Here is a 23,148-nt window from a genome sequence, read left to right as displayed (position 1 = left end):
ACAGCAGCCATGTGAACTGATGAGAATTCGGTAACATTTTATTTTGCATTTTTTAAAAACAAGCAGTAAAAAAACAAAAACAAAAAACAAACAAAACAAAAAAAAAACCATTAAACCCACCTGCCTAATATTGTGTAGGTCCCCCTCGTGCTGCCAAAACAGCACCAACTCACATCTCAGAATAGCATTCAGAGATGATATTCTTCTCACTACAATTATACAGAGTGGTTATCTGAGTTACCGTAGACTTTGTCAGTTCAAACCAGTCTGTCCATTCTCTGTTGACCTCTCTCAACAACAAGGTGTTTCCGTCTGCAGAACTGCCGCTCACTGGATGTTTTTTGTTTTTGGCACCATTCTGAGTAAATTCTAGAGACTGCTGTGTGTGAAAATCCCAGAAATACTCAAACCAGCCCATCTGGCACCAACAATCATCCATGCGATTATCTAATCAGCCAATCATGTGGCAGCAGTGCAGTGCATAAAATCATGCAGATACGGGTCAGGAGCTTCAGTTAATGTTCACATCAACCATCAGAATGGGGAAAAAATGTGATCTCAGTGATTTGGACCATGGTTGATTGTTGGTGCCAGACGGGCTGGTTTGAGTATTTCTGGGATTTTCACACACTAGCAGTCTCTAGAATTTACTCAGAATGGTGCCAAAAACAAAAAACATCCAGTGAGCGGCAGTTCTGTGTACAGAAATGCCTTGTTGATGAGAGAGGACAACAGAGAATGGCCAGACTGGTTTGAACTGTGTACAACTGTGCTGAGAAGAATATAATCTCTGAATGCTATTCTGAGATACAAGTTGGCGCTGTTTTGCGGCACGAGGGGGACCTACACAATATTAGGCAGGTGGTTTTAATGTAGTGGCTGATCGGTGTATCACATCTTGACTTCCGCTGACTTGGGATGAAAAAGAAACCTTTGTTTCATAGAGTGAGAAACACACCAAGTCTCGCTTGATATCACAGAAACAAAAATTAAATCGCATTAAATGAATTAAAAACAAACAATGGGAATGTTCCAGCTCCAAAAATAAAGGCATTAAAAAAAGAAAATAATACAAAGTTACTCATTGAGTTTTAAAACACAGTAGTTACAACACCTGAAGTTTTCTTCTAATGCACCATTTTCCTCAAAAAGATCTTTTTAAATCAAAAATGTATGCAAAACAGGAAGTGCACACTCATGTAAAGAAGTTTCCCTGGAGATGAGTCACATTAGTGTGAGGAAGAGGAAGGAGAGACGAAGCAGAGTTTAATTTTAGTTCATCAGTGTGTGGATCCAGCAGAAGAAAGAAAGAAAGAAAGAAAGAAAGAAAGAAAGAAAGAAGGGAACACAGCTTTCGCAGAAGCCGTGACGCATGTCAGTGAGCTCCAGAGGAGAGTCACGCAGCTTCCTGCTGGACACAGGAAGAGAAGAACAGGAAGAGCAGAAGAATTTCAGTCCTTTTGTCAGAGGACAGCATGAGAATGGATGGACGAATCAGGATGAATCAGGGTTGACCAATAGTCTTTCACTGAGCCTGAAACATAAATTTTTTTGTCAGATCAATGGTGTAGCATTTAAGTTATATACTTGAAAAGCGTTTGTGATACATATATATCATATAATATTAAACAACATTATGAATATAACAATTTGATGTGTTTTTAACTAGCTCATTAAGTTTCCGAAATGTAGACTGGTTTTACAATTCTTGACTCGTGACTCAAGAATAAGAGCGTTAAGACGGGTGTTTTAATAGCTTTTCTGATTTTAAATTAAAGTCCAGCCGTAGTTCTTGTGCAAGATTGACATGTACCTGCTGGCCCTGTGGCGCTGCTCCCGGCTGTCCAGGCGTCTGTCCCGTCTGACCGTAATAAGCAGCCTGCTGTCTGTAGTATTCAGCCCATGCAGCACTGTAATCCGTCTGTCCTGCTGCAGCTGCGGCTCCTGCGGGTTGAGCGCCCCCTGCTGCTGGGGCCGCACCTCCATCTGCTGCTGCTGACGGAGAAAAAGGAATGATGCTTTGTCAACAAAATGCTGTGTTGGTTGAATGAATAAGTGCATGTGTGGCACTGGGGTTGTCCTGATATCGAAATTTCAAAATCCACCAATTTTTTATCTCAATTTCAGTACAAAAGATGCAATTAAACACAATAAATGTAAAGAGTTTGGACATATTAAAATGACAGCATGTAGCACTCATCCCAAAGCACTTTCATATGTGGATCTTTAAGTTGGAATGTGTAACTTTTTGGGTATTAACATACTTCTCCTATCGTAGCTAAATATGCAGAGACAACTGTAAGCAAGCAATTCGTAGGTTAATTTTCTCAAATTTAACACTAGCTGCGTTTCCACTATCGGGCCAAATGAAGGCGTGCTAGTGCGTGCCAGGGCCAGTTGCGTTCCCACTGTCACTTCCGGGCTTCATCGTGGCTCCTCGGGGCCTCCTCAGGGAAAACGGACAATGGACTTTGTTCCGAATATTACCCTTGGGCCAAACAAGGCCAAATGGGCAGTGAGGCAGGGTTTGGCCCAAGGGTCTCAAAGGCGGAGTTTCACCAAACTTGCCAGGTTGTGTATCCATCGCACCATTGTACAGGTTTGGGAAAACATAAAACATTGAGGGTACAGTACAATTCTGACAAAACGCACAATGTACAAAGCGGTGCCCAAAGAAAGAACTTTCCATGGTTCAAGATCATGGACGGTGTGCTGGGACATCGTCCCACTGTTCGTGGAGAGACCACTCAGGATAACATGGCAGTTACAATCGGTGAGTTTTCAACACTAGCTAGCTAGCAATTTGATGTTTACATGCGGTGTATAAAGGGAAGTTTTTAGGGCAACACTGTGGGCTATTGGCCCGATGGTGGGAACGAAGATCAATTTTGGTCTCTCGGCTCAAGAACCGAGGCTATTGGCCCCGGCTGGCCAGTTGATAGCCCTGGCTCGCACTGACCCGATAGTGGAAAATCAGCCATTGCCTCTTACAATGGCATGTAAGGAAGTATGCTTGGACACCACAGATTATAATTTGAAGAATAATAGTATAAAAAACATAAGTAGAATTGTTTATGTTACAATACAATTGATTATACTTCTGACCAATAAGTGGTGTTGTCACCAAATTTATAGGTTGCAGTCAGGATGTGGTCACAATGAAACACAAGGTTTCATGTCAATATGTCAGAGTTACCGAGAGACAGCCTCAGATCCTTTTTGGTGTCTTGCCAATGACTTTAGTGTGCAATTAGAGAACGATTTGATCTATCGAAAAGCTTTTGAGCACTTTTTGCCATGAGTGTTCCTTGATGAAACACGACAAATTTAGTGCGAATCGGACGTACAGCATAGGAGGTGGTTGAAAAAGTAGGTTTTCAGTTGCATTCAAAATGGCGGACAGGAAGTATGGCCGGGCATGGCAAATTGGGTATCATCGTACTCGGCATGATTCAAGGAATCTAAACAGAGCAGTCACAGGACGACAAGCCAAATTAGACAAACGTTATAAGCATTTTTAAACACTTCGTTATTACATCTTGACCACAAGGTGGTGCTGGCCCCAAGCTTTGTAGGTAACCTAAGGGCATGGTGCCAATGATGCACACCAAGTTTTGTAACATAAATACTATCGTGTTTGTAAAATACATTATTTTACAACAAAATTCAAAATGGTCTATGGCCAATATGACCGAAATGGGAAAATTTGGTATCATTCCACTCGGTATGCCCCAAGAAATCTAAAGAGATCAGTCTCATGATTTTAGGCCAAACTATAAGCAAAAAAAATAAAGGCATTTCATATCTCCTGATCACTAGGTGGCGCTGTGCCTAAACTGTGCAGATACTCTCAAGTCATGATGGCTATGACTAGGGGCGCATTAATGCACGGGCTCATACGGGCTGAAGCCCAGGGGCCCACAACTCCCATGGGACCCAGCTCACGGCCATGGAGCCCATTTCCCCTTATCCATATTAGCAGGAGGAATGAGTTTAAATGCTTTCAGCGAGAGACGCGGTTGTTGACATGGTGACAGTACACAACCGTTAAAGGCGTCTGTGTAATGCTTGTTCAATGCACAGGAAAAATCTAAATGGCGGAAAATCTAGTCAGGTGGAAATTGTAACCACTCAAACGGTCATGAGCCAAGAAATCAGCAAAAAAAAATTCTAGGCCATACGGTTCAAAAGTGAAGCATAAATGTGAGTGAAACTTGGACAGTTGGTGGCGCTACAGGATTTGAGCTAGAGGCTCCACACTTGCCATGAGGACTGTTCAGACTCTCCCCTACAAGTTTGCCAAATTTCACAACATTTTACCATACGGATCTATGGGCTGCCATAGACACCCAGAGGAAGAATAATAAGAACACTAACAGAAACAGTAGGGGCTCTGCACCTTTGGTGCCTGGCTCCTAATAATAAAAATAAATAATAATAATAATGAAAAAAATAAAAGGTAATGTTATTGCCAGGAATGCCAGGAAATGTACAAACCAACAGCAACATGACCAATTTAATATTCATGAGCCAAGCCTTCAAAAGCCAAAGGATTTCAGAGTTCACACAGGAATCACCGAATGAAAATCCAGGACTTAAGTGCTTTTTCCAGGGCCACCAATTGTTTTATTAATTGTAAGTGACATGAACGGTATTTACTAGTCGGAAACTCGTAATTACATTAATTCCGATATGGCATGAACGGACCATTAATAAATGTATAAAAGAGGTAACCGGCCAGCAAAAACAATGTGCTACATAGTTGCTACTACCAATATTACAATGTTTTCAATATTGCAAATGTTTTTCAAATTTTAGCATTAACTTGGTATTGTTCTGGTACTCTCCCTAGTATTTACACACAAGCACACTATGTCTTACCCATCTTCTTGTAATACTCCTCCCAGGCTTTAGTGTAGTCGGGTTGAGCAGCGCCCGGAGCAGCTTGATTCTGGTCTGCAGTTGCAGGAGCAGCCGGCTGGCCCGCTGGTGTCTGTCCTGGCATAGCGGCACCTGCAGGCTGCTGGTAGTACTGCGCATAATAAGCTGCCCACGCTGCATTAGGATCTGCAGCAGCCTTACCTGAAAGAAATTCACTTCTTACAAATCACAAGCAAACAGAGTCCAAGCAAATCGACTTACAAGAAGTGTGTAGTGTTTTGTCAGTAGATCTCAACCACTGCACAGAAACAACATGTGGCTCAATGTTCATTAAGTGAGATACTATTAAAGAGCCAATGAAAATCCTATTGCTCGTCAAAGGCAGGTGATATTAGAGTGAGGGCCAAGTATTAATCTAGAGAGCATTTGATTGGACAAAAAAAAAAAAAAAGTCATTTGTTTTGTTTCTTTACCCATAGAAAGAAACTGCTAATTATAGATTTCCATCTATCCCTATTGTCAACTTTAGGTGTACATTAGCGTTTAGAAGCTACTGCACATGGACTAAAAGCCACAAAACTCCAAACTTCCAAGAGGTTTCTAGGCAGTAAATAAATGTGCATGTTTTTACTCACTGGGATCATGTGGCTGCCACTGCTGGTATGTGTTTCCCCAACCCTGAGGATACTGACCACCAGGAGGCCCTCCACTGCAAAGAGAGAATTATTATTATTATTTTCTTCTTGAGTATGTATAGCATTTATGTAACTACTGCCTAAAGCATTTTTAAGAGGCTATTTAGACTAGCGTCAGAAATGAACTTTTCTATTAAGGGGCGACATTTGCCCCCCTGAGTTGTTTTTAGGCAAACATTTTTTTAGCATTATTAGGGCATTGTTTGGGCATATTTTATAACCATACAAAATATGACAATGACATCATTTTGTTATTTCAAATACTTCAAATTAATCAATTTCTTAAAATACATGTTCAACCTGAATGACCAGAAAAATGTTTACTTATAAATTTAAATGAACATCAAATAATTTCACCAATAATGTGATACGTATATATTCGGTCGAGAATATAAAAATAATATAATATCCGATGTTACAAATAGGAAATAGAAATCATAAGTGGCACATATTTTTTGCCCCCACATTTTTAATTTCGGGTCATTTTTGCCCTAAGCCTGTTCATTTCTGCCCCTGGTTCAGACCAAACGTGTTCTTGCACTAAAAGCAAAATGCAGTACAATAAGGCAGAACGCAGGTGTCTCGAGATGCATTTTTAACAGTTGAAGTTCTTTTTCAGAGTCTTTAAACACAGCAATGAAATGAATGTAGTGCATGTTTATATGAAAAACAATTGAAACGAGGACAGAGGAAGCTTTGTGAGGAGGATGTCGAAGCACCTGACGCACGCATAAATTCTCCTCCCCCTTCACATCCGACACAATAGTTCAAATTCATGTTTCACCGCTGTTTTAACTGTAATTGCCACATGCTTTGAGCGCGCATCTTGAATTATTAGGATTTATTTTCAATATATCAATAAATGAAATCTGAACAACATAACTGCAAGCGCTCCGAGGGAATGCAACTGCTCAAAGGCGATGCTCTGAAATGATGCTTAAATAAGTGGGACATTTAATTTTACAAATACATTTCACTTGGATTCCTCCGTCCAAGTTTCCTTTCCTTGCATCTTTTTCTCATATCCTAAGAGGGAGGGGGACAGTTTTAGAAATAAGCCATAGACGAGAAATCGCCACACTGTTTCTTTGCCGGTTCTGCGCTATATGCGATTGATGTTAATGTATCTATATCAACAACCGACAGTAAAGAATATAAGAGATATTCAAACAGACATCATAAAGTTAGTGTGTTACTAGTAATAGCCAAACATTGTGGCCATTGTACAAGTCATGTTCTGTACGAATGAATTCTGTGGAGTATATTAAGCAAGAAATACAGTTAGAAAATCAGTTTTGTACCATTCACTGCAACAGTAAGGATATGTTCCCCCTGGTTTGGAAACGCGATTAGAGCTTGTTGCCTGTTGGCCTTCAGTGAAACACACTGTGGCGAGGCGGTGGTGTGCACGCGTCCACCTCTGCTTGTGCTGCTCTTATCACGGACACGATCGGCCAAACAAAATGCTTGTTCACCCAACAAATCGTTCACATGAATGTATCTAGGCTAATTCTAGATAAATAAGTGAACCTCAAGGAACATAAAAGCATGACCCCTTTAAGTTCATCTGTCATAACTAAATGCAGTACTGACTGTGGGGGTCCTCCAGGGGGTCCGGGTTGGTATGGATTTGGGTTGTAGGGGCCCATCGGTCCAGCAGGGCCTGGCCCACCCGGTCCGGGGCCAACAGGGCACAAGGGTCCCTACAAAAAGCAGCAGACCAAAATCAAATCCAGTTAAACCAGCAAGCACCTTTATAACTCAAGACAAACGTACATGTCTTTTTACCGAATCATTATCTTACCTCGATCTTGTCCTCAATGAGCTGTTTGGCGTGGTCAATCTGTTGAGGTGCCCCCCTGATGATAAACAGCTTAAAGTTGGGATCGCCGTTGGGCGGCGGCTGACGCGAGATCTCCACAAACGCTCCGGTCTGTTGGTTGATCGCCTTCACGTTCTCACCTCCTCTGCCAATGATGAGGCCACACTTGTGAGCGGGGATGGAAAAGGTCATCTCACCCCCAGGGGGACCCCAGTTGCCTGGACCACGTCCCCTGCCACGGCCACCCGGAGGCATACCTGTGCCAGGAGGACCAGAGGGACCCTAAGAAAACAAACAGACAAAAAAAAAAACATTGAAAATAATAATTAAGTGATGCGAGTCACCAGAATAGCACATTCATGACTCAAGATCACTCACCCCTCCGCCTTCCTCTCGCACTCTGATGCTCTGCAGAAGTTCATTGATGATACTGGCGGCGTGTTCACAGCGGTCAGGAGGTCCCATTACATAAGCGATCTTATCCGGACCAGTATTATCATCTACACAGAGAATGAGAAACTTTGATTTTGGCTTGACAGTCAAATAGTGTCTCTGCACATTCCATCAATGCAAGTCTATCCGATATGTGAACGTTCGCTGTGAACAAAGTATATTTGATCAGTTAAAAAGCAATATGGCACAGCAAGTAAGAACAGTCTGAAGGTCTGTGCCAAGTTTGCTGGATGTAGCTTTAGAAAGTTCCAAGAAATGCGGGTCTCCTAGAAGTTTGAAGAAAAACAGGGTTTAGTTATATAATTCAGGCTCCGAGACAGCAAACAGACCTGGTTTAAACTGTATCCTCACGCCGGCATCGTTCTGAATTTTCTTGATCATCTCTCCGCTTCGGCCAATCACAACACCCACTGAGTGACGTGGCACAGGCACCTGTCCAATCAGAACGGGATTAATACATATTCATACAGCGTGCTTGTTTTCTAATGTGGGGAAACTCCAGCTTAACGGTTTAAAGAGAATTGCAATTTAACAGACCTCAATTCCTCCTCCTCCACCACCACCACCGCCTCCACCACCGCCGCCTCCACCGCCGCCACCGCCGCCTCCCATCTGAGAGCCAAACTCGTTTCTGTCAAATCCAGAGCGATCCCTCTCTTGCAGAATTTCCTGCACCATTTCACGTGCTTGCTGGAGAGAAAGACAAATGATATGACCTCTCAGTAAAGCTAAAATTTACATTGAGAAACACGGTTAAGGGTGTAACGGTTCAAATTTCTATGGAAATAAAATAAAGATTTTTTTTGATTAAAAGGAATACTCCGGGTTCAATACAAGTTAAGATCAATTGACGGCACTGTGCATTACAATGGAAGTGAATGGGGCAAATTCTTGGAGTGTTTAAAAAGGCAGAAATGTGAAATGTATCATTTTATAAAAGCACAAAAATAATTTAAAATAGTCACTTTTACAGTCTTTTTAGGGTTTAATAGCGTTGTTGCGTCATCATGGCAACAAAGTTGTAAAATTGGCTATAGCTTTACACAGAAAAGTAAGCTATTTTTATCACAATAAAATCATGTTAACGCACATATTGTTTATGTCTTGTGGCTATACTTTTGAAACGGTGAGTATTTTAAGGTTTACGGATTGACCCCCATTCACTTCCATTGTAAGTGTCTCAGTGGAGGGGAAATTCTAAATAAAATCTCTATGCCACATGTACTCATTACCAGTCGATCGTAAGACAACCACTGCTCGATCTCGTTTACATGTCAAAAGGAAAAGGGAGCAGAGAGAGAAACTAGACAAATAATGAGAATCTTAAAGATCATTTTTATTTCCTCATTTCGATACTCGTGCGCTGCTTGAATGACTGACAGCTGCTTGTGTTGCATGATGAGCGTGTTCTCAGAGCGCACGCTGAGTTGCGGTAATGCGGATACACTCCTAAACGGCACAAAAATAATAGCACACCCGTCTTGGATTTGTATAAAATCGGACGAGGTGTAAATGAAGACTAATAGACCTGCCGCGGTATAGTATGATGTTAATATTAATCAAATAAAAACAAGAAAACCACTCAATACTCTTGGCGGAATACATTCAAAGAGTATTAATGTATTATTATACTGTAAAGACCAGTAACCGAAGTTGCTTTTTAATTGTTGAATGTTTACTTGAATACTCCCGATAACTTAAAGCACTTTTTCTTAATTTGTATCCATGTTCTATAGTTTGTAATCAGTTTCTTTACTCTTATTATCTTACTGACTGAAGAGAGAAAATCTAGTTGCGGCATCAAAACTGGTATTGTATGCAAGCAAAAAAGACACTATTTATCTTACAGTTCAATCAATACCTTTTAGTTTTAAACATTGCCTACCAAAACATCTACTCAGCTAAAGCCTAGTGTACACTACACAACTCAAGCTCGTCCCCATCGGCGACTGGTCTGCGTCGAGAAGTCTCAGATCTCACAAGCAATTTCATGTTGTTTGCACAATCCTACGACATACCCCGAAGTCGCAGACGCTACGCTTCAAAACAGATATCTAGACGTCTTATCGTCATGTGTGCGCACCGTCCCGACAAGTGAGAGACAGACAATGAGCCACAGCCAATGAAATATAGAGAGCGCTAGAGGAGAGCAAGGTATTGGGAAGCAGGAGAGAAAAAAAATTTATAATTGAAAATAAAAACCCCTATATTTCCCTGCACACTGTCTTTATTATTTCCTTCGCGTTTAAATAACGGGGCGGACCACTCTCATGTTTGTTGACATCACAAATAAAAGGCTAGAGTTAGTGAGTGAATTTTTCAGTGTCTGATTTCAACATGTAGGGACAAAGCTGTGAGAAGCACGCACATCGAAAGCACAGTTAAAAATTCGGCTTTAACCTCTTCAACTCTGGTGCATTTTTGGGCTGCCACCTGCAATTCTTCATTTACACATAATTGTCTCATTTTTTCAGAACACCCCCCAAATAATAATAATAAGTCTCCAATTACTCTTACAATCTTATGATGAATAGAATTTTTTGTTGTTGTTGTCCTAACTTTGTAATTCTGGTCCTGTTAACACCAGCTACCTCCAAAAAGCCTTATTTTATTCCACTAGATTTTTCCTCCAGCTTCCATCATAAAATGCCGATCTGAAATGTAGGTGGCACTCCAACGCATTTTAGCCCTCAAAGATGTGCTCATCTACATTTTCAGTTCATGCACCTCCCCCAATGTTTAATCCAATATCTTGGCCTCTGAGTGGACTATAAGCTCAATTAGAAAGCAGAGTTTCTCCCCGCTGCGATGATGTATAACATTTTATCATCAATAGTCAATAACATATTACATGTTTAGCATGCTTTTCCTGCTGAACCGCATATTTTGTTCTGGACATCTAAGATATAACATTGGATTATTCACACAAGCAACCTCACAGGACAAGTAAAAATTGGCTCTTTTTAGCAAACTGCTTACGGTAAAAGATGATAAAGTTTTCAGCTATTTGGGGCTTACAGAAGCAGTTATACAGCGGTCTCTTTAATGCGCTGATTTTATGTCTTACAGATACATAAAACTTTTTTTTTTTTTTTAATTCTCCCAATTTGGAATACCCAATTCCCACTATTTAGTAGGTCCTCGTGGTGGCACGGTTACTCACCTCAATCCGGGTGGCGGAGGACAAGTCTCAGTTGCCTCCGCTTCTGAAACCGTCAATCCGTGCATCTTATCACGTGACTCGCTGTGCATGACACCGCGGAGACTCACAGCATGTGGAGGCTCATGCTACTCTCCACAATCCACACACAACTTACCACATGCCCCATTGAGAGCAAGAACCACTAATCATGACCACGAGGAGGTTACCCCATGTGACTCTACCCTCCCTAGCAACCGGGCCAATTTGGTTGCTTAGGAGACCTGGCTGGAGTCACTCAGCACGCCCTGGATTCGAACTCGCGACTCCAGGTGTGGTAGCCGGTAACATTTTTCACACTGTGGTATTAGGACAACAAAATAAACTGTACAGTCATATTCATGAGTTTTTTCTATTTAAGTGCTATTTGAAAGACTTTCAGATTCATATTAATATTTCTACCACATGACCTATAGGAGGTGCTGATTTGCAACGCGAATGTTTCAGGCCTTATTTTGTGATTATATGTAATAAATGCAGAAGTGATGGTCATCTATGAAAAGCTCATATTCTAAGCTTTCAAACAATACCACATATGCCTGACTTATGTATTCGGAGACTTGGGCTGAGTTTGGAATGACATTCTACCCATACTATTGTCATATATGTCTGTGGCAGAAATGGTAAGAGAAGTATGGTAGTGTGTCATTCCGAACTCGGCCTTAAACATTTTAAACGTAAACTTTTTTCGCAACATAGCGGCCCCTTTCGGACCCGCCAGCAGGTCTGCAAAGTTGAAACGGAGGTTTAAACATCATGTTTGCCTATAAGAAAAACTGTGCGGCGTTTTGTATTTTTTGCGCTTTATCATCATTCGGTAAAAACACAGACGTAAAGACTGATGTGCTCATGAAATCAGAGACTCTCCCCTCGAAAACCCATACACAAGTGGTCAAAAGAGACGACAGGTGTAATGGTGATGTGCCTCGCTTGTACACTTGTGATCGGATAACTCAAAATGCATCTTAATATCGGGTGTACACAGGGCCTCAGTCGGGGACGAATGGTCGTGTAGTTAAAACGCCCCCGTCTGCAATCAGTCCTGTATTGTGCACACCAGCACGACAGAAAACAAGACTGAGAGTCTCAGGGCGCCTACTGCAAGTCGTGTAGTGTGCACTTGGCCTTACATACTTAATACATGACTTGTCTTACACGTAACTAACTGATTTTGGCATTATGTTCATGCTGTATAGCCCCAGCCGAGCCTGGTTTCCCCCAAGGTTTTTTTCTCCACTAACTAACATCTTATGGAGTTTTTCGTTCCTTGCCACAGTCGCCTTTGGCATGCTCACTGCGGGCCTAAAGACAAAAACATCAAGGTATAATTTTCAATTTCAAAGTGTTTAATTAAACTGCTCAATGGGGACGACATTACAGACATCACAGTATGACTTTCTGTAAAGCTGCTTTGAAACGATATGTATAGTGAAATACGCTATACAAATAAAAATGACTTGACATAACTGGCAATCTATTTTGATACCCAGCCCTTGTGTGGTTTGTATACTGGCTTTGGTTTGGTCGCTGTTGGGGGTGAACATATTAGATTAATAGCTGATACTTCAACACTGATCAGCTGACATAGATCCAATGCAAAACAGCTCTTACCTGCACTTTGTAGGGATCTCCTATGATGCGCAGTGGTTTGTCCATGTTCGGGCCCTGAGAAGCATCCTGAATCAAAATCATCTTCACACCAGCTCGCTCCTGAAACACACACATTAGTTAAAGCCAAGAGGTATGTACAACATATTCTTCACTCCAAGACACCTTCTCCACACAAACAAACTCACAAACCTGCAGCTGTTTAATAGTTTCTCCTCCTTTGCCGATGACCAGACCCGCTTTTCCTGCCGGAATGATCATTTCTTGCATGTGCCCGCTGCCATTGGTCGACTCGTGGAAGGAAGGGGGAGTGCCCCGCCCCCGAGACACAATGTCATCCAATAGCATTTTGGCCTTCCTGAATGGGGAGGTCAAAAGGTCAAGCCTCTAATACACAGATTGACAGTGATGTTATGTTATTTGCGTCATAAGAACAAACGTACTGGATGGATTCAGGGGAGCCGGTGAGACACACACTCCTTTCTGGAAGACCGCCGCTATCTAAACACAAACATCAAGTTCCATCATGCCCAATACATGTAAACATGTAGCTATGAGAGCTAAATTAAAGAATTAAACATATCTACTCTAAATGTATTAAGCCATATAGTTTACAGACTCAACATGCATTGACTCACCTGGAGCGATCTGGACTTTACAGCCTGACTCTTGCTGGATCTTACTGATCTGTTCTCCACCCCGACCAATAACTACAGGCAGATACATACATTAATACATATAGACAAAAGATTTCACCCTAAAATACAAAGAAAAAACAAGAATTTTTATTAAAAAGCCTATTGAGGACCATTAGGATTTTTGCATTGTAAAATTGTTTATGAATTAAAGGTAGTACAACACATTTTACTATGATCTATAAATACTTAAACGAAAACGTTTTAATTCATACATACATACATATATTTTTAATAAATTGATTTTAGTAAATCAATCTGTCTGAGGTCTCATAGGACCCGTTATTGCGTTCCTTCTGTACACGTACTGCATGTTATACTGGCATTTTGTGCTTCTCTCTGTGACTGAGTCGCATTTAGCTGGTTTTCAACATCTCTAGCCGTAAACACTGCATTTTTAAGAACACTTTGTCAAGTTAAATGTCATTTGTATTGTTGAAAAAACGCATCTGGAGACCCCTGCACTTAGCTCCGTCCAGCTGGAGTTGCGCTTACTGCCCCCTGTTGACTGAGACTCAAAAAAAAATGGAGGTAGCACTTCAAGGTTTATTTGCTCCGTTGTAAAGCTGCACGATTTGGACAAAAACGCATATTACTATTTGAACTGTGATTATCTAAAAAATAAAAAAAATAACTAGTAAGTGATTTCTTTTGACCAAAATTTGGTAATTTTTGCCCATGTTCTTAGACTTAGGCCACTCTTTGAGTGAAACTCTGACCTTTTTTTTGCCACAAACAAACAAATAAAACAGTGAAACAGAATAAATAATAATAAAAAAAAAACAGTCTCCATCATATTCACAATAGCTCCATTTGCACTATCAGGCCAAATGAGGGCGTGCTAGTGCGTGCCAGTTGCGTTCCCACCGTCACATCCGGGGCTTCATCGTGGCTCATCGGGGCTTTCTCTGGGCCTAAGGCCCACAGATTACCCTTGGGCCAAACAAGGCCAACCGGGGATTGAGGCCGGATCAGTGTCAAAGGCGGAGTTTTGCCGAACTTCCCAGGTTGTGTATCCAGCGCACAACGGTACAGGTTCGAAAAAAATGCAAGCACAATAAAAATCCATTAAAACGCCCAATGGGTAAAGCGGTGCCCAAGAAATTACTTTCCATGTTTGGTGAACATTCATAGATGGTGTGCTGGAACATCCCGCTGTTAGTGGAGAGACCACTCAGGACACCATGGCAGTTACAGTCTACAAGTTCAACGGCAACTTATTTAGCTATTTACACTCTATATAAACTTGATATTCTAGATAACTAAATAACGTGATACCTCAGCTTGAGCTTCCCTCTTGCTTGTGAAATGGGCCGGGTGTATTACGTTGGCAATGCAGCGGCGTATTTTTGGGCAACACTGCAGAATTATTTGCCCGATGGTGGAAATGCAGATTGATTTTGGTCTTGCGGCATGAGATCTGAGGCTATTGGCTCTGGCTGCCCAGATGATATCCCTGGCTCGGCTGGTCCGATAGTGGAAAAGCGGCTAATGTACCGGACCACTACGTACCTGTTTTTTGTCCACTTTGTGATAGGATCTCAGCCTACTACTGATCATTATTATTTTTTGGAACTCAGTCAATATTATATTAATGTTATAATATTAAGATGATTATTAACATTATTATTAGACAATAGTAATACATTTCTTAAATCTCAAGTTGTACAGGGTATTGCTATGTGGTCCAGTTAAACCAATGAGTTCTAAACAGGCACGCTTTTATTTGGGCATATATCTGCATGAGTTTGTGTAGCTGAATTCACAACAGCTGTTTAATGTGCTCTTCATTTTAACATCATCTTCTCTCAGCAAGTATTGACTACCACCTACCACCCCTGGAGTCGTGAGTTCAAATTCAGGGCGTGCTGAGTGACTCCAGCCAGGTCTCCTAAGCAACCAAATTGGCCTGGTTGCTAGGGTGGGCAGAGTCACATGGGGTAACCTCCTCGTGGTCGCTATAATGTGGTTCTTGCTCTCGGTGGGGCACGTGATGAGTTGTGCATGGATGCCGTGGAGAATAGCGTGAAGCCTCCACACGCGCTACGTCTCCGCGGTAACGTGCTCAACAAGCCACGTGATATGATGCACGGATTGACGGTCTCAGACGTGGAGGCAACTGAGATTCATCCTCCGCCACCCGGATTGAGGCAAGTCACTACGCCACCACGAGGACTTAGAGCGCATTGGGAATTGGGGAGAAATATTTTTAAAAATATTTTAAAAAATAAATAAAATTAAATATAATTGTAGAGCTCAACTCGGTTGGTAGGAAAATGTGTTATGGTGCCGTAATTAACTATATTGTTTTATAGAATAATTGCAATGAATAAACAATCGTTAAATTTTTTTTAATTGATTTAAATGTGCCGATTAATCAAATTAATTAAATGTGCCGATTAATAATCTTTATTACAATTTATCGCATATCGCTCATTCTTGAGAAAAGCCCCAAATAAAAACAATTTAATATAATTAAAATAACTATAAATGTTACATATTACAACTCAATAACATCATATACATATATTGTGGCATCAAACATTTAGACAATACAAAAAGTGGCTTGAAAGTCAAAATATTGTTTGTTTTATTTACATATCATTGAACATTACCCTATTATTTCCCTACTTCCCTCTGCGCAACTTTAAATTGTCAGTCTAGTTTGTTTTCATATAATTTGCACTAAATTAACATGTTAAATTGACAGCCCTACTATAAATAAATAAACAAACACACACATTTTTTTTTTAAGGCTGTTGATAGTGCTAATAGGCTTCATTTTCATTAATCAAAATACTATTTCCTTTTTTTAATTTTAAGGTGAAATGTGATCCGGACATGCTATTGAAGCAGTGCATGATGGGTAGCATGAACTTACTGAGGCCGACCATTCCATCAGGCACTCTGTAGTCCTCTGTGACAGTGGAGGGACGGATACTGTACAAACAAATGTGACCGTCAACATCAGCAACTAAAAATTTCTAGCTCTAAATATACATTTAATCCTCAAGTTCTCAACACTCTCAGTACTCAACACTTAAGGTTTGTTCACATCATTAATCCCCAAGTATGAGCAAAATGAAGAGCTGATGACATACACAGTAATGAAGGACAGTCTTACCTCTGCTGTGAAAGGGCAGCCAGCTGAGCTCCAATAGCTGTGGATGAGACAAGTATAAAATCATTGCTCTATAAATACACACACACACACACATTTGCTTTGAGTCATGACGAGTGCATGTGCATAGAAACTAACAACACATACACAGGGCAGCAGCGCTGTCCCTGTCCGACGCCATCTTCTTACTCTCTGGTTGATCTGATGTGGAAAAACACAAAACCTGATCATAACTAGCTCAAAGAGAATCAGACAGACAGATCCAGTTCATATCTCAAATTCTGCAGTACCTCCATCATCCAGTGATCGTTTCTGTGCTGTAAAAGGGTAACCCTCTGCACCACCATTATTGCTCATGGGAGGACCAGAAACATCACCGCCAATCTTCGCTGCAATCTAGAAAACAGATAAAGATGATTACTCTGAGATACAAAATAGCATTCGCGAGTTTGAATCCAGGGTGTGCTGAGTGACTCCAGCCAGGTCTCCTATGCAACCAAATTAGCCCGGTTGCTAGGGTGGGTAGAGTCACATGGGGTAACCTCCTTGTGGTTGCTATAATGTGGTTCTCGCTCCCGGTGGGGCACATGGTGAGTAGGGTTGCAGCGGTATACCAGCTTCATGGTATACCACGGTATGAAAATTGATGGTTATCATACCATGTACATTTGCTTATCTACAGTATTGAGGAAAAAAATGCAACCGGATTGAGAATCTCCTTTCCTCCTCAACTGCCTGTCAGACTCGTCAACTTGCGCCACACACACACACACGCAGTGGAGAAAATGTCAGAGAGAAGCAAGGCAAGGGGGTCTGATATAAGTGTGTGTGAGTTAAAGCAGTGTTTCTCAACTGGTGGGTTGCAGGTCTATTCGGACTGGGTCGTGGACAGCAGGGAAAGAACAATGCCACGGTTCTCGCGTTGAAGATATTTTGGTGGTCGCCCAAGTGATAGCTTATTTAGGACTGCCGAGGCAGATTTAATGATAATCTCACAATCAACTAAAGGCTTCTCATCTGCACTTTCGCACGAGTGTAACGGAACCAGCTCACGATCACGATCTGCGCTCTGGCGCACGCATGCAACAACCGGGCTTCCCTCGATATTGCGGAACGCAGACCTCAAAACTGATGTGACCAATTTCAATTCTAGTGAGACTTTTCTAGTTTAAAGCGTTACGGAGGAAGTCAAGTCAAACCCATCAAACAGGCAGCCCCGACATGCCAAACAGCACTGCGGAGGAAAAGAGCAACACTGTGCTATGCGCCAATTTTTTATTATACATCACCTTTACAAAATTGTTTCACAATTTCACCTGAGTAAAAGTAACTTATATTTTGACAAAATGTTATCGTTTCATATGAAATAATCTAAAAGGTAGAATCTATTGGACCATCTATTTATTTCATAAATACTATAATTTGTTATTATTATTACTATTATTTAAGGGTGCGTTCACACTTGGCAAGTTTGTTTCTATTAAAACAAACTCTGGTGCGATTGCTCTGTTAGTGGGTCTCGGTCCACTTCCAAACGAACTCTGGTGCGGTTCGACTGATATATGAGTGCCGCATGCACCAAAGATGTCTAAACGGACCAAAAACAGTAAGTAATTTGCCTAATACTGACCTCAAGCATATCTGGTTCTTCTCATCATAGGAGCTATGTTGCCCATTACAGTTCGGTACAGGCGTCAGAACCACCGTCAGCCATCCTTGCAGCATATCTTGGTTTGTGTGTGCAACGGAGGAATTCCTGGCGCTGTTTTGACCCCTTTACACATTTTATTAGCTCTTTGTTTGTTCTCAGCTGGTAAAAATACCACCATATACAGGTGCATCTCAATAAATTAGAATGTCGTGGAAAAGTTCATTTATTTCAGTAATTCAACTCAAATTGTGAAACTCGTGTATTAAATAAATTCAGTGCACACAGACTGAAGTAGTTTAAGTCTTTGGTTCTTTTAATTGTGATGATTTTGGCTCACATTTAACAAAAACCCACCAATTCACTATCTCAAAAAATTAGAATACATCATAAGACCAATAAAAAAAACATTTTTAGTGAATTGTTGGCCTTCTGGAAAGTATGTTCATTTACTGTATATGTACTCAATACTTGGTAGGGGCTCCTTTTGCTTTAATTACTGCCTCAATTCGGCGTGGCATGGAGGTGATCAGTTTGTGGCACTGCTGAGGTGGTATGGAAGCCCAGGTTTCTTTGACAGTGGCCTTCAGCTCATCTGCATTTTTTGGTCTCTTGTTTCTCATTTTCCTCTTGACAATACCCCATAGATTCTCTATGGGGTTCAGGTCTGGTGAGTTTGCTGGCCAGTCAAGCACACCAACACCATGGTTATTTAACCAACTTTTGGTGCTTTTGGCAGTGTGGGCAGGTGCCAAATCCTGCTGGAAAATGAAATCAGCATCTTTAAAAAGCTGGTCAGCAGAAGGAAGCCTGAAGTGCTCCAAAATTTCTTGGTAAACGGGTGCAGTGACTTTGGTTTTCAAAAAACACAATGGACCAACACCAGCAGATGACATTGCACCCCAAATCATCACAGACTGTGGAAACTTAACACTGGACTTCAAGCAACTTGGGCTATGAGCTTCTCCACCCTTCCTCCAGACTCTAGGACCTTGGTTTCCAAATGAAATACAAAACTTGCTCTCATCTGAAAAGAGGACTTTGGACCACTGGGCAACAGTCCAGTTCTTCTTCTCCTTAGCCCAGGTAAGACGCCTCTGACGTTGTCTGTGGTTCAGGAGTGGCTTAACAAGAGGAATACGACAACTGTAGCCAAATTCCTTGACACGTCTGTGTGTGGTGGCTCTTGATGCCTTGACCCCAGCCTCAGTCCATTCCTTGTGAAGTTCAGCCAAATTCTTGAATCGATTTTGCTTGACAATCCTCATAAGGCTGCGGTTCTCTTGGTTGGTTGTACATCTTTTTCTTCCACACTTTTTCCTTCCACTCAACTTTCTGTTAACATGCTTGGATACAGCACTCTGTGAACAGCCAGCTTCTTTGGCAATGAATGTTTGTGGCTTACCCTCCTTGTGAAGGGTGTCAATGATTGTCTTCTGGACAACTGTCAGATCAGCAGTCTTCCCCATGATTGTGTAGCCTAGTGAACCAAACTGAGAGACCATTTTGAAGGCTCAGGAAACCTTTGCAGGTGTTTTGAGTTGATTAGCTGATTGGCATGTCACCATATTCTAATTTTTTGAGATAGTGAATTGGTGGGTTTTTGTTAAATGTGAGCCAAAATCATCACAATTAAAAGAACCAAAGACTTAAACTACTTCAGTCTGTGTGCATTGAATTTATTTAATACACGAGTTTCACAATTTGAGTTGAATTACTGAAATAAATGAACTTTTCCACGACATTCTAATTTATTGAGATGCACCATATATACATAAATCCAGCGAGCGCATTTAGCCCGGCAGCCAGCATTGTTTTGAATGTTCTGAAAGTTCCATCAAAAAATATCCATCATAACAGCTGTCCAATCAGGTTGTGACTTTATCCTTATGCCTTTTGTTTTGTATCATTAGGTTCGGTGTTAAAAATGCCAGTGTGAACGCTTAGCGAACCAGGACTAAATGTATCATTTTCTTTTTTGGTCCGGACCAAGAGAACCGAACTACAAGTGTGAACACACTCTAAGACTAGCTACATTGACCTAACCATGGTAATGAGGAGTCTTTTCTCCTGTGTAATATGTATGTTCTGTTTGAATGATGTTTGAAATTAGGAAACAAACGGGATGATAATAATGGGCTCATGCAAGTAAATATGCTCTTCAGTTTTTAAAAGAGGGAGAGAAAACTTCCTGTTGCTTTTGTTGTTGACATCAACAGCAATGTCACTTGGTGCATGTCCTTGTACTTGAAAACCATGAACAAAACTATGCAACATAAAAGGAAAAGTCGCCACTTGATTTCCAATGTAAAATCTGTTCTGAAGTAAAAACCAGTTGAGGAAACACTGAGTTAAAGGTACAGACGGGAGCAGTCGCACACCTACAGTTTATGTTAATTATTAATAATCCTAGGACATTACTTTAAAAGCTCACACAGATGATGTTATTTTTCATTTAATAGTTAATTTAGCATGCTATGCTAACATGCTTTAGTTATATAACATGTTATAGTTGCATGCAATTTTTGTATCATGTTTATAATTCAGTTTATTATTATTATTATTATAATTCTGTTAGCTTTCTTATTTATTCTTTTTATTTTCAAAAGGAAGACTTTTTTTTAACACATACTTCAATTAAAAAAAATGGTTTCAAGTTTCAATTATAATAAACTGTTTTCACTCCTTTAAGGGTCATTGTAACTGATAATAGTAATTGTGTAATACCGTATACCGTGATTTTCTGAGACGGTTATCATACCATGAAAATCTCATACCGTTGCAACCCTAGTGGTGAGTTGTGCGTGGATGCCGCGGAGAATAGCATGAAGCCTCCACACGTGCTACGTCTCCGTGGTAACGCGCTCAACAAGCCACGTGATTAGATGCGCGTATTGACGGCCTCAGGCAACTGAGATTCGTCCTCCGCCACCCGGATTGAGGCGAGTCACTACGCCACCACGAGGACTTTGAGCGCATTGGGAATTGGGCATTCCAAATTGGGGAGAATATAAAAACAAATAAAAAAAACAAAACAATGAAGAACATTTTAAACAGGTTTCCCGACAGCTTTTGACCAATGAATGTTTATGTCATTCGAGAAATGTGGATTTTTGGAACTTGTTTTATAGAGATTAGAACAATATCTATCCAATGAAATATTTCAGAGAAAAGCAAAACTAGAAAACCTTTTAAGCATTATTTACATTTACAGGCCTGGAAAGCTCATTAAAGGGATAGTTCACCCAAAAATTAAAACTCATCATTTACTCACCCTCATGCCATCCCAAATGTGTATGACTTTCTTTCTTCTGCTGAACACAAATGATGATTTTAAGAAGAATATTTCAGCTCTGTAGGCCCATACAATGCAAGTGAATGGTGACCAGAACTTTTACGCAGCATAAAAGTAATCCAGAAGACTCCAGTGGTTTAATCCATGTCTTTAGGAGTGATCTAATTGGTTTTGGTTGAGAACAGACCAAAATGTAATGGGGTTTTTTTTCAATGTACATCTCCCCATTGCAGTCTCTAGGTACAATCATGATATTTTAAGCTCGATTACACTTCCTAGTGCTTGACGCATGCACAGAGCACTAGGAAGTGCAATCAAAATTAAAAACATGATAGTTTTACATTTTGGTCTGTTCTCACCCAAAACCGATTAGATCACTTCAGAAGATATAGATTTAACCACCGGAGTCGTATGGATTACTTTTATGCTGCCTTTATGTGCATTATGGACCTTCAATATTTTGGTCACCATTCACTTGCATTGTATGGACCTACAGATTTGAGATAATCTTCAAAAAAACTCTTCGTTTGTGTTCAGCAGAAGAAAGTCAAACATTTAATGAAGTTGGTTTACACCAGTGTTGGGTGTAATGCATTACTAAGTAATTAAAATACTTTTTCGTTGAAAAAAGTAAAGTACGGGATTACTCTGCATTTTTAAATAATTTAATTAGTTACTTCTGATGTAATTGCGTTAAATACTGTATAGACTCTAGAACAATTCTATATAAAACAATAGTGAATTTAAAATCAAAATTTAATGTCTAATGTTAAAATATATTTTTTCTAATTTAACACCGCCCCTTTAAATTCTTTGGCCAGATCATGAATAATTTATTTGATTTTATATTATTTATTTGAAAGAATTAAAAGAACAGTTTCATGTCTATCCTTGTATTGTTCATCTGGTCGAGGTTGATAAGGGTTTAGAAAGTAATTATTAATAAGTAATGCAATTACTATTCAGACAGAGTAATTAGTGCAGTAATCTAATTACACTGTAAAGATGTAATTAGTAGTTACTAATTTTTTCTTTGAAATGCTTTGGAGTACCATATAAGTAAATGGAACTACCATTGTTTTAAGGACATACTTTACCACGGTATTTTTAGCAGTACCTTGGAATACCATGTAAATACCATAGTAGCACTCATTCAGTACCATGATGTTATAAATCAAAGTGCTACTATATTACTAACGTTTTATCACTACAGTAATGTTTGTAAGGGTAACTAGTTTTCAGATATTATTTTTATAATATGGGCGATCTCATTGTCCCGCACGCCGGCTCGTGTACCCGAGGCCCGCTGACCCACAAACGCGGCCCGCGCTCAATCCCGCACTGCGGATTACTCACCTGCCGGGCACGCTGCACTGCGTCGGCGAAGGCGTCTTTCTTGATTCCACCGGCTCCAAGAGGCGCTCCGGTCCCGGACGACGGCACCGCGCTATACTCAGACATGCTGTCCGTGCGGAGGTGCGAGGCGTTCAGGATGAGGCGGTGAGTCTAGGCCGAGCGGTGGTGCGCAGACGCGGGAATACAAGCTACACAAACGCATAGGCGGGACAAAAGAGCCTCGGAGAGCTGAGAGACGTCTCCTATAGGCGCTCTTAATGATGAGCTGTCGGGTTGGCCAATCAGAGAGCAGCTGGGAGAGGGCGTTGTGTGATTATTGGATGTGCTTTGCGGGAGCCAATCAGAGCTCAAGAGCACATGAAATTGACCAATAAG

At 40.8% G+C, this 23,148-nt stretch overlaps 1 protein-coding gene across 2 annotated transcripts; it reads right to left on the bottom strand.

The window, feature by feature from the left end:
* Positions 1-12: 12 nt before the first annotated feature.
* Positions 13-22,969, bottom strand: LOC127444201 (far upstream element-binding protein 2-like). 2 transcript variants are annotated; one of them, XM_051703454.1, is made up of 18 exons: positions 22,774-22,969; positions 16,765-16,870; positions 16,622-16,675; positions 16,478-16,514; positions 16,235-16,293; positions 13,297-13,368; positions 13,102-13,159; positions 12,851-13,016; positions 12,662-12,760; positions 8,389-8,541; positions 8,181-8,283; positions 7,777-7,898; positions 7,381-7,680; positions 7,170-7,279; positions 5,517-5,590; positions 4,882-5,082; positions 1,814-1,995; positions 13-1,534 (listed from the first exon to the last, which is right to left on the bottom strand). In XM_051703454.1, the coding sequence occupies exons 1-18, from the start codon at positions 22,876-22,878 to the stop codon at positions 1,526-1,528; spliced, it is 2,010 nt and encodes a 669-aa protein (XP_051559414.1). In that variant the 5' UTR covers positions 22,879-22,969; the 3' UTR covers positions 13-1,525. The 2 variants fall into 2 exon arrangements, with proteins under 2 accessions (XP_051559414.1, XP_051559415.1); XM_051703455.1 differs by having other exon boundaries at positions 1,814-1,992.
* Between the last annotated feature and the right edge of the window lie 179 nt (positions 22,970-23,148).

Source organism: Myxocyprinus asiaticus, chromosome 7 (genome assembly GCF_019703515.2).
Source record: "Myxocyprinus asiaticus isolate MX2 ecotype Aquarium Trade chromosome 7, UBuf_Myxa_2, whole genome shotgun sequence".
Classification (NCBI taxonomy): domain Eukaryota; kingdom Metazoa; phylum Chordata; class Actinopteri; order Cypriniformes; family Catostomidae; genus Myxocyprinus; species Myxocyprinus asiaticus.
Note: the sequence above shows the minus strand (reverse complement) of the source record. Positions and strands in the feature narration are given on the sequence as shown.

Bases quoted from the DNA above. Each gene is read 5' to 3' on its own strand.
- LOC127444201 (XM_051703454.1), bottom strand. From the start codon at position 22,878: ATGTCTGAGTATAGCGCGGTGCCGTCGTCCGGGACCGGAGCGCCTCTT. The intron at 16,294-16,477 runs GTAAGACTGTCC...TTGTTTGTACAG, and splicing joins GCTGCCCTTTCACAGCAGAG to TATCCGTCCCTCCACTGTCA. The intron at 13,160-13,296 runs GTGAGTCAATGC...GTTTGTGTTTAG, and splicing joins TAAAGTCCAGATCGCTCCAG to ATAGCGGCGGTCTTCCAGAA.